This window comes from Orycteropus afer, unplaced genomic scaffold (assembly GCF_000298275.1).
Source record: "Orycteropus afer afer isolate SDZICR_OR568_19922 unplaced genomic scaffold, OryAfe1.0 scaffold00014, whole genome shotgun sequence".
In the NCBI taxonomy this organism is placed as follows: Eukaryota; Metazoa; Chordata; class Mammalia; order Tubulidentata; family Orycteropodidae; genus Orycteropus; species Orycteropus afer.
Genome location: NW_006921601.1, coordinates 8,799,843 through 8,812,055, shown reverse-complemented (window position 1 = coordinate 8,812,055; position 12,213 = coordinate 8,799,843). Strand labels below are relative to the sequence as shown.

General features: G+C 46.1%; 1 protein-coding gene across 1 annotated transcript in view; it reads left to right on the top strand.

Moving 5' to 3' along the window:
* Positions 1-1,938: 1,938 nt before the first annotated feature.
* Positions 1,939-12,213, top strand: part of GALNT18 (polypeptide N-acetylgalactosaminyltransferase 18) — a 440,243-nt gene continuing 429,968 nt past the window's right edge. Inside the window, exon 1 of the mRNA XM_007956750.1 lies at positions 1,939-2,173. Within this exon, the coding sequence (XP_007954941.1) occupies positions 1,939-2,173 (235 nt within the window). The remainder of the gene's footprint in view (positions 2,174-12,213) is intronic.

Genomic DNA, 12,213 nt, shown 5'->3' with positions numbered 1-12,213 from the left:
TGAAGAAAGACCAGTCCCTTTCCCTGTGAGTTGAATTATGCTTCCAGAGGAGAAGAGCGGGAGAGGCAGGTGTTACTCCCTCATGGAGGCAGCACATTTCTCTGCTTTGAATCTGTTCAGAAATGGTGTCTTCTCTCTCTCTCTCTCTCTCTCTCTCTCTCTCTCACACACACACATACACACTCCCACACCGACACATACACACTATCCTCCTCTCCACCTGTTCATAACTACCGTTCTCTCCTTTACCCATGAGTAAAGGGGAATCTTCCAGAATCTCTAGTAGGTGTCTATTTTCAAAGCATCTTTGAGACCCTTGGCTGATTGTGCCATAAAGTGCCCCTTTTTGGTTCTGTGCCTTCCCTCTTTTGTGGGACCAGTTCTTTGAATCTAGCAGACATCACCTGAAGGAACCACCCTGAGTACCACCAAGCTGGCACACAACAGCAGGGTCCCGCCCCCCAAGGCCAAGAAAATGCACCGCAGAAATAGAGAAGAGGAGGGAAATCTGTTTTTAAAAGCCTTTGTGGAAAGGAATTCTATTCAGGTGCAGAGAAGTGGCTGTTCAGCACAAGGGGGTAATATGAATAAACATTTGCTCTAATAACAAAATAGTGTCACCACAGGAGTCCAGAAGTGTTCTCAGTTGTCAGTCACAGTTCTCTCCTGCTACCCTCCCTAATGTCATAAATAGCAGGTGGAGGAGCTTTACCATTCACAGAAAGCTTAATGAGCCAGGTCCCTGAGGAGTAAAACTGGGGTTACAGGACACAGCCTTGTCCTGGGAGCTGCACAGACTTAAAAAAAAAAAAAAAAAAGATAATAATTTTTTTCCTCTGTGGCTGGGGTGGTGTTCCAGAGACATCTAATAGTTCATCAGTGCGGCTTCTAGGAGATTCCCAAGAGGATTGACCATTACAGTTGCCAGCTCTGGAGATGCCTAGGAGGCCAGTGGACAGAAGTGGGGTGGCAGGTCGGAGGCTTAAGTGATGCCAAGGAAGGAGTGGACGCCCACAGGGTCTGACGGGTAAGGCAAGACAGGCGACCTGGCCCAAGCTTCCCCGGCCACTCTCTGAGTCCTGGCAAACAGAAAAGAGGTTGATGAACCTGCTAGTAGGACTAGCAGAGAAGTCCCACGCCCTGGGCTGGCAAGGGACGCTGAACCTCTTGACCCCCCAAAGGCTAGAGATTCCTGCGCAAAAGCAAGGGATGGAATCCCCCTAGAGGCGGACTCTCAAGTCCTAGGCACTGGAACTGGCTGTGTGTCCTTTCCGGGTGCCTCGGGTCTGGGGCAGCCAGTGCTGGTGGAGGCTCAGGCGCGCCCCTGGGGGGCGGGAGCCCGGGGCGGCCAGCAGGTGGGGCCGGGGGGCAGGACTCCGCCTCCCGCACCCTCCCTGTTGGTCCGCGGCGGCCCAGCACCGGCCCCTCTCCAGAGCCGGAGCGCGATTGGCGGTGGCGCTTGTCGCTCGGAGGGGGCCGGGCCGCTTTGCTCCGTGGCTCTCCCCGCCGCCGCTGCAGCCACCGCCGTCCTTCTAGCAGCGCGGGCCGGTCGGACCGCCAAGGCAACCCGCGCTGGCTATGGGAAGCGGCGCGGCCGCGCTCTCAGGTAGTGACAAAGTTTCCCAGACACGCGTATCGAGGTGTGCGGCTGCTGGCCACTCGTGACCTCTCTGGAAAGGGCTTGGGGATTTTTAATTTGGAAAAATAATCCACCTCATTTCCTTTGTCAAGCTTTCTCTCGGGTGGGCAGCGGCGAGAGCTGCAAACTTGGGCACAGCGGCTCCACAGCCAGCGGACTGGGGCTTTGGAGAACATCAGGACTCAGGTGCTCGGGCGCCCAGCGGCCTGGGGTGGAGTAGGGGGTGTGAGCGCAGGGTAGTCCGGGGCTTACGGCGAGAAGGGGCCCCCGGGAGCTCTATATGGAGGAGGGAGCCCAGAATGGTGTGCACCAGGAAGACCAAAACTTTGGTGTCTACTTGCGTGATCTTGAGCGGCATGACCAACATCATCTGCCTGCTGTACGTGGGCTGGGTCACCAACTACATCGCCAGTGTGTATGTGCGGGGGCAGGAGCCCGCGCCCGACAAGAAGCTGGAGGAAGACAAAGGAGACACCCTGAAGATCATTGAGCGGCTGGACCACCTGGAGAACGTTATCAAGCAGCACATCCAAGGTACGGGCTCCCGGGGAAACTTAGGCGGTCCCGGAGGCCCAGGAGTGCGCGGCGCGGTGCCGAGCGCTCTGGGACGGATGCGCCTCAGCCGAGGGACAGCGCGGCTCTGGGGCTGCAGACGCACCGGGGGCTGCCTGTCAGCTCTTGACAACGAGAGGGACCTTCCGCGTCTGCGGCCGTGCGCGCTTCTCCAGGGCACACGTGTGTGCGCGGGCTGTACGCGCGAGTGTATGCAGCTCGCTGGCGGTGTGGGGGCGCGCTGCGCACGTGTCCAAATGTGCGTGTGATTCCAGGCTGGTTGCTCAGGGGCTCTTGTAGTTGCATCTAGGTCCGGCTCAGGGTGTGTGTGCGAATGAATGTAAGTGCCCAAGAGAGAGCGCGTGGGCCATCGAGCTCATTCGTCCACTGTAAGGGCTCGGGGCGAGATGCCCGCGCTGCCCCAGCTGTTGACGTTTTGTACCCGCAAGCTGCGAGACAAACTGGGACTAGTCCCAGCCCCAGCCCTGCGATGCGCGGTCCGCGTGCGGGGTGTAAATGCCGCGGGAAATCCGGTGGGGTCTCGGGCTGGAGGACTGACTGCTTGAGCCTACAGCAGTGTACACCCCCCACCCAGGCCCGCGGGTCCAGGACCCTCTCGTTTCTCTCCGGGAGCCAGTGTCGACGCCGGGAAGAAGCACTGGAGTCTGGGTCTCTTACCACTGCGGTGTCGCCGCCGCCCAGGACCAAGAGAACCCGCCCTGGGCGTCGCCTTCCTCTCGGGGCCGCCGGGGGTTGTGTGAAGACTATTCCCTTCGGTAGCTCCACTTGCAGGCCCAGGGAGCGACTTGGGCGGAGCAGACAGACCGCGCTGGATGGCCCCTGGCGTGTAAAGCTGCATCCAGTAGTTGCTCCCAGGCTAGTGTCGGGGCCAAGGGGAAGGTGGGGTGCGGGGCGCTCTACTGAGGCGACTTAGTCCGGTGAGCTGTCAGAGGAAAAGGATAGGGCTCCCGGAGCCTTGGGCACTGGCACCGGGCACACACGCACACACACATAGACGTTTCTCGCGTTCATATTTCTTTTTGTTCGCCTCACTGTGGCCCCTGCTTTCTAACAGACTTGTGGGCTTCTAAGGGAGGGTGAGCCTAGTTTACCAGTAAACCTGGCAGGCCCACCAGGCTTGGGTCCAGAGCACGAAGCAGGCAGATTTTGGCAAATATCTGGTTGGATTGAAGGCTTTTCCCCCTTGAGCACTCTCCTGTTTGCACGTGGGTGTTTGGATGCCAGCCCTTGCACCTGCTGCCCCTGCCAGAGTCAGGGCTGCTGCTTTATGTTCTCTGGTGTGTTTTTACCCACATATCCAGAATAGTTCCATCCCAGGGAGGTGCAGGTGAGTGCAGGAGAGGTATGCACGTCCATTGTGCTTCCTGACTAAGGACTTTTTTTTTTTTTTAAAAAACATACCTCTAATACTTCACCGAAAAAGGGGACCATTGGCAGCTTCTCCTCGGTGTCAGCCTATGCTCTCTCAGCCTGACAGCTGGTTTTGTCTGATCCAGTCTGTCTGTTCCATTGGTGCCTGTTGCTGCTATTTCTTACTTGTCCTTTTGCATCCCATAGATCTGGACTGACAGTCAATCCACACTGGAGGAGGGAGCCCAGAATGAAGTACAGTGTTTGCCCCAGGGTGATTCCGAATGTTCCCAGGGAGACACAAGGCCATGCCTTACTTCGACATTTCCAGTTTGCGTATGGATTTTGAGAGATTTCCATTCACACAGTCTGTATGTGTGCATGCTCCTGGGAGATGATTCTCCTGTGCTTTTCTGTCTGGTCAGGGATGAGGTGAGCAAAGTACTGCTTTGGGAAGCAGTGACAGGACATCATTAACCCATGAGCTCATTACAGAGTGGGCCTCTGTCTTGTTGAATAGGACCATGCCATAGTGTTTTTAAGACCCTACATGAAAATGAGTGCAGTGTTGAAGTTGCAAGAGCCTTTGTGATTTTTCTCCCAGGAAACCCTATAACTATACATTGTTTGGAACTTTCCAATATTTATCTGAAAACATTGGGGTGGATGGTTAAAAAGAGGAAACGGGGTCCTAAAACCATGTGTTGATCCAGTTCTTTTGTGTATGTAAAATGTATGTACGATGACTTTTGGGGTTATTAGGAAGTGGCCAGAGTCTTAAGATAGAAAGGCTGAAGCCATAATCTATAGGTGGGTGAGGGATGGAGAGGATCAGTGACGGGAAAGACTCAAAATGCGTTAAACAGAGGGCAGAGGTTACTCTGTTGGTTGTGCTCTGATAGTATAGCAATAACTAATGACAGTTCCCTTAGAGGTTCCATAGCTACCCCTGAGCTAGGACTTGGGGAGTATAGATAAGAGGCCCACAAGGTTTGAGATGGGTCAAATGCAGCTCTCTGAAGGCAGAGGGTGGGAAAGAACAATATGATCAGACCCTTGTACTTGATGATGTGCGCTGTTATATGTACTCTCGTGATGATTCATGGTGACCCTATGTGTATCAGAGTAGAACTGGGATTTTCTTCGTGGGGTTTTCAACGGCTGATTTTTCAGAAGTTGATTGCATTTTTCTTCTGAAGTGCCTTTGGGTAGACACAAACTGCCAACCTGTCAGTTAGCAACCAAACACGTTAACCATTTGCATCACTTGAATTGACTTGACAGCAACTGGTTTTGTATGTATTCTCACTGTCAAATCCCTTTAGTTGCTAGAGTCTTTTGAATAATCTGGTTTATTCTGCTGAGCTGAAGGGAGTAAGGGATAATAATAATAATAATGAGCTAAAAATTATATGTTGTTGTTATGTGCTGTCGAGTCGTCTCTGACTTATAGCGACCCCTCCTTGGGTTTCCGAGGCAGTATCACTACGTAAGTAGATTGCCCAACCTTCCTTCCGATGAGTGGCTGGTGGGTTTGAACCACCAACTTTCTGGTTAGCAGTCAAGTGCCTTAGGCACATCTAAGTGCTTTATGTACATTGACTCATTTCATCCTTACCACCCTATGAGGTAGGTAATGTTATCTCCATTTTACAGATGTGGAAATAGTGCGTTGAGAAGTCATAAGACTTGCTCTTGGTCATACAGCTGGTAAGTGGTATGTAGGGATATAAACCCAAATTATCTGGTTTTTGAGTGTTTGTTCTTAACCACATAACACACTGCCTCCTAAGAAGGGTAGAGGACCAGAGGGAGAAGAGTGCCCCCTGTAGTCAGTTACGAAGGTGCAAGTGTGTGTCAGAGTGCAGGATTTCAGAGGATGGCTGAGGGGTGATGGAGTCAGTAGCTTTCCCACTTGGAAATTCTCTCCATAGATAAATTTAGGAAGCTCAGGGTTTTGTTTTGCTTCACACTGAGAGGCAGAGATTGAATCCATGTAACAAATGTTTGTTGAACACCAGGACAGTTCTTGGCACACTCTACATAGAGTAGGTGTTGGATGGACGAATGGAAGATTGAATGAGTACACAGTGGTGATGCCTGGTGCATTTATTACTCATTAATGAAAGTGTTCCCATTCTCAAAAGAATATGTTCTGCTTTGGAGTCTTGCTCAGGATCCTCTTTTCCTTGGAAGAAAAGTTGTCATGGAAGCTGCAAATGTCACAAAATGTTCTTCAGGATATTCGGTGGAACTTGCAATTAGAAGAGGCTTTGGAGCTTCACCCTAGAGGTCTGTTCTAGTCATAAATGAAAAGTTTATTTCCTCTTGGGGGTTGCAGTGATATTTCATTTTAATTTGTTTTCTGATTGAATGATTTAATTAGATGGTGTTTGAGAATCTCTTGGGAATGTAAATTGTAGTTTTGAGAATTTTTTATATTTAATGAAGTAGATAGTAAATGAAGGGGCGGGTAACTTTAGAATTTTTTTTTTTTTTTTGTCAAAGTATCCTGCTGGTTTAGAAATACAAAATCAGTCACTCCAGGTTTCCATCTTAGAAGGAGAATGTAATGATTGCTTAAAATGGTGAAGCTCATGAAGGAGAGAGTGTGTTAAAAGAAGCCTGAGTGCTGAAGAACTTCGGGAATGGAAATATTGATTTACTTTTTATTTTGGAAGTCTAGTAAAAACACCCCCCCCCAAAAAAAAAGAGCTTTCTTAGTATCTTTTTTAAATTTGTGAAACAATGTGTAAATATTAAAGATTGAAAAATGTATAAAATAGCCCAAAATCTATTGTATTCTAACACAACTATTTTGCCTTTTGAACATCCCCTTCTAGCTTTGTCCATTTACCTCCATATTTAAAAACAAAGATGTGGTTGTGATTTACATGTAATTATATATATATATTTTTTTTCAATTTGCTTTTTGTTAGAAGCATTTTTTTTTTTTTTCACATTGCTACATGGTTTAGTGATTCAAATTTTTTTTTTATTGGAGACCTAACATGTGCCAGACACTGCACTGGGGAGGTCCTGGACCTACAATAGTGCACCAAGACTGGTCACTTCATAGTCTTCAGACAACAATAGAATCCCTCTTTTTCAACATAGTTAGGGTTCAAATTGGTCAGGTAATTTAAAAATTGATTGAGAAGAATAGCACAAAATATTACAAAAATGCAGTAAATATTTTATTTTAACATAATTTAAGATGTACATTCATTTGGTAGTCTTTTGATAGAAGGCCGTGACTTTGTCTTTAAATGGGGTCTGCTAATTGGAGCTTTGCATCAATGTCTTTACATAAACCAGTCCCGTAACAGGATGCTTACCCACTGCCATCGAGTCAATTCTGATTCATAATGACCCTGTAGGATAGAGTAAAACTGCCCCATAGTTTCCAAGGTTGTAAATCTTGTAGAAGCGGACTACCTCATCTTTCTCCCACATAATGGCTTGTTGTTGTTGTTATGTGCCGTCGAGTCGGCCCCGACTCATAGTGACCCCTCCTTGGGTTTTCGAGGTGATATCACTATCAGAAGTAGATTGCCCAGCTTTCCTTCCGAGGAGTGGCTGGTGGGTTTGAACCGCCAGCCTTCTGGTTAGCAGTCAAGTGCCTTAGGCACTATGCTGCCAGAGCTCTTCCACATAGTGGCTGGTTAGTTCAAACTGCTGATCTTTTGGTTAGCAGCCCAATGCTTTAACCACAGCAGCACCAGAGCTCTAATTCCTACTTCTTTTTTCTTTAAAATGCATCAATAACTTAAAGACACTTGTGAAGCAATCTGAGTATAGTAGCCTACATTTTTATGATTGTTTTGTGTGGTCCATTGCAGTTATTTTGCTCACATGTAATTTGACTTCTGTTCTTCAAATGGCTACCTTTTATGAAGTCTTTTCAATGCATTTCAATTGGTTTTCATAGAAATAACAACTGTCCTCCTTGAGCAGTCATCTTTCATTGGTTTATATAATATTTAAGTAAATTATGCTGTTACAGTGACAAGTACAAATAGTATAAATACATCCATTGCTGGAAGTAGATATGAGTGGATGTATGAGAGAAAAGATGCCAAGCAGGCCAAAGGCATCACGGGTTTATTTTCCAGTGAGGATGGAAAGCATGGCTAATTTGGAGAGCTGATTAAGTGGAAAGTGTTTTGAGAGAATTTTACTGTATTTTTAATGACTATATAATATTCCATCAAGCAGATTCATTATTGATTCAATCTTGATTCATTATTGGACTTTATTTATTTATTTATTTTTTGCTATTATAATTAAAATGGAAATGAGCATCTTCATCTCACTGTTTTCCTCTTGAGTTAGTTTTAAAGACACATTTCCAGAAGTGGGATTAGGACTGACTCAGAGGGTATGAATATATTTATGAAAGATTGTTTCTCAAGAAGAAAGCCTTTTTCTGCAGCCACCAGCAATGTACTCTTGTACCAGTTTCATGCAGCCTGGCCAGCATTGAGGGTTATCATTCAATGTTTCCTGAGTAAATGTAATCAGTGTTAAATGTTCTATTTTAGATTTACATGTTTTAGATTTAGCATTCCCCACCCCTATGGTTGTTTTCATCTTATGGGAACTGCCTATTTGTGCCCTTTGTCCATTTTTCTGTTGAGTGTCAGTGTTTGTGATTTGTGTGATACACACACACACACATACATATATATGTATACCCACTGCCATTGAGTGGATTCCAACTCATAGCAACCCCCATAGAGTTCCCAAGGCTGTATCTCTTTACGGAAATAGATTGCCTCATCTTCCTCTGTTCTGGTTACCTAGCACCGCTCCAACAGAAATATACCACAAATGGGATGGCCTTAACAAACAGGAGTTTATTCTTACAATTTGGAGGCTTAAGTCCAAGTTCAAAGTGCCAGGCTCTAGGGACTGGGTAAAAGCCCCTCAACCTTGGGGTCCAACTTTACCTCCTGCTCCCGGTCCACTGGAACTAGAAGCATTTCTTTACTCAGACAGCTGCTGGCTGCTGAGGCTGAGAAGCCCCAAGGTTGACAAGTAAAAAGGCATAGTCCCAGTGTTATCGAACCACATGGCAGGTCATTAACTTAAGTCCATTGTAAGTCCCAAGGTGGGCAGAGCATAGCAGGCTGCTGAGTAACGACACGGCTACATGCAGGGTCCAAGCATGCCATAGGCTAGAGACTATCCCCAAGGCTTCTTATATACAGGAAGCAGACCACATCCCAAAGGCAGCTACTCACCTGCTTGTGGTAGATCCCACCATGGAGTTGATTGCCAATCTCATCACGGGGAATAACTACCACCAGCTGCCTAGACACTCAACCAGGCCCAGCCAAGTTGACACACAAACATAACTACCACAGTTACACCCCTTGTCAACTTGGCATCTGTACAGATCTTTGTTGGGTGGCATCTATACAGATCTCCTCCAATGGGTGGCTCTAGTCCCCTAGTTCCTCTAAGTGGTGACCTCACCCCCTTGGCCTGGTGGGCCCCATTCTTCTCCCTCTTGGGCATGGAAGCCCCACCCCCTCACTCTTGGGCAGTGGCTATGGCTACATCCCACTGGCTCACATGAACGAGCAGCCCCACACTCCAGAACCAAGTTGGTGAAGGCCTGGCTCTTTGAAACCTTGGGGGCTGTGATCGTTCCACCTCCAAAGGCCATGGTCCTACCCTTTCAGGCTGAGGCAGCTCTGCTTCCATTTCCTTGGTCTCCATTTCTACTGATTAATGCCCGAGGGCAACCCACTCTACCAGGAATCTTCTTGCCCCAAAGGACATTTAGTTTTCTTGTTCCATGGGCGGGCCAACCTGCTACTCTATTTCAAGCCCATCTCTTCTACCAATTAATGCCTGAAGGCAACCCACTCCACCAGGAAGCCACCAGTTATCTACTTAACTGCAACAAATAACAAAACATATACATATGTATAACATATATTCTATATCATACTATATACATATATATATAGAGAGAGACACATTTTTCCAAAAGTGCCTTAGAACAGTGGTTTCATACTGTGTCCTGTGTAGCTCCAGGCATCTACAAGGTTTGATCTAGGGTCTGGGAAGTAGGGCCAAATGAGATCTCCTGGACCTCTCCTGCACCCACCCTTCTCCCTTCCCTGCAACCAAAGCAGCTCCTCTTCATCATTTAATATTTGGTGTTCTGTAAAATATTTTGTTTTAAAGAAGGATCTGCTTCTTTGGGGAGAAAAAAAAAAGGTTGGAAAGCACTGTTTTGGGAGCAAAAGGAAAGACCAGCCTGCTACATTTTTGTGAAGGGTGGTTAACATAAAGAATTCAAGAGAGTAAATAAATTGAAAAGATAATTGAATTCCTGGGTGGTGTTCTTATAATGTCTATTTACCCTTCTGAATACTGTGATTAATAATGTATTAAAATATATGACTGATTTCTAAGTCCATTATCTTCCTTCATAGAGTCAAGAGCTTCCCAACAATAGGAGAAACGGGTTATTAACAGTGTTTTGTTTCCTAAAAGTTTATTAGACATATTATGTGCATATTAATGTACATCAAGTCCTTAAAAATCAGAAAATATCCTAGGCTTAGATGTTGGGAGAATTTTCTTTCTTCTTTTTTTTAGTCTCCTGTAACTTTTGGGTGTCACCTAGAATTGGCTGGTGCCCTCCTCATCTCATCCCTGACTTGGCAGTGTTTGTGAAGAGGAGGATATGGCATTTGCTGAGTATTTTGAGTTTATTTGAGGAGAAGGTACCATTTAAATTGTAAAGCTATTTGTCCTTCAGAATGAACTGTAGCATGTGAAATTATATTAGTAACAGTGATTGATATTTTGAGAGTGTTCAATAACAGGATTTAGGAGTGGGCCTAATTACCTTTATTAATAGCCTAGGACTACATCTTCATGGTGTAGAAAAACCTTGCCAAAGAATACAACTTTTTCCCATGGCCAGAGAATTTTCATTTTTATCCAAAGTATGTAGGCTGTAAAATAAATTAATTCTACATTCTTTCCCACTCACTTGACATAAATTGTTCTTTGCCCTTGATAAGTAGGTGGGTGTAGATTCTCAAGGAGAATTTAGAGTGATATGTTGGAGAGTCACAGTTTGGTGTTCTGGTTTGTGAGTCCCTTCCCTTCAAGGTCAGCGTCAGTCACTTTGGCTGGTCTGGTCTTTTTTTTCCAAACTATTCATGGGATTCAGATCCATACACAAGGTTACTGGAGTGTCTTCATTACCATCCTGTAGGATTTCTGATTTCCCTTACCTTGGAAAGATGAAAGAACTATTGTCTTGATTTGGGATTTGAGAGTTTGTTCAGGTTTGCTGCCCTTTTTCAGTTGGCTGGGTTCTATATAGGAGTCTGGGACAGGCTGCCCTGTGGAGAAGGGTGGTCCAGCTTGAGGCAATGTTACACAGAAGGTCATTTGGGAAAACACCAAGCTGAATATGAGTGATGAATGTAGTCAGAAGGCAGCAATGTGGAATTCTGGGAAAAATAAGATTATTATGCGTGGTGTACACAGTTAGTATGTTTGGCTACTAACTGAAAGATTGGTGTTTTGAGTTCAGCTAGAGGTCTGACAATCTACTTCAGAAAAAGCCATTCAAAACCCTATAGGGCTGTTCTACTCTGACACACAGGGGGTTGGCCATGAGTTGGAATTGACTGAAAGGCAAATGGCAACTGGCGAGATTATGCATGAAGCAGAAGCATGTAAATGTTGGATGGGCACTGAGGTAGGGAGCCAGAGACAGAGGAGGTTAGGTCTGCTGGCTGATGATCCAAATCCAATGAATGGTGGGCTGTGCTTTTATGCTGGCACTAAATATTTCACTAGGCCTGGGGGGTTCTGCCTTGATCTTATGGGGATTTGATTACTCTATGCTTCTTGCAATTGTCATCCTTTCAAATCTCTCTTTGACTTTGGGGTTGAAGTCAACTCCATTCTGCAGTGTACTGCTTGAGCAAGTGGTTCTTGATGTTTTCCCCTCCTTTCTTTACACACACACACACACACACACACACACACACACACACCCCTTCATATGGAGAGAACACACCCCAGGGCAGGGCCAGTATGATACACAGTCCTAACATGTCACATTCATCCTCACTCCACCCCTTTTTTTCTCACTCAAGAAAGTATGCATATTAGTATGCAAGTGAATGTGGTAACCTTGAAATTCCTTTAACTTATTAGAGTAACCGTTAATCATTCATAAGCTTTGGTGCTTCAGTTATTGTTAATGACAAATTACCTCACAACTCTTTCAACCAGGACTTTGAATGGGTTCACTCTAGTTCAACCCTCTGCTGAGAATTTGCTTTTCCACCCCAAATATATTGAATCAAAATCCATAGTTTAACAAGATCTCCAGGTGATTCTAAAGGAGCTCTGGTAGCACAGTGCCTAAGGCATCTGACTGCTACCCAGAAGGTCGGTGGTTCAAATCCACCAGCCATTCCGTGGAAGCAAGAGTGGGCAATCTGTTTCTGTAAAGAATTACCACTTCGGAAACCCAACGGGGGTCGCTATGAGTTGGAATCGACTCAATGGCAGTGGGTTTGGTTTGGTTTTCTAGGTGATTCTTACAGATTTCAGGGATCTTCTTCTTTTTTTAATTGTGATTTGGGTGAAGATTTACAGAG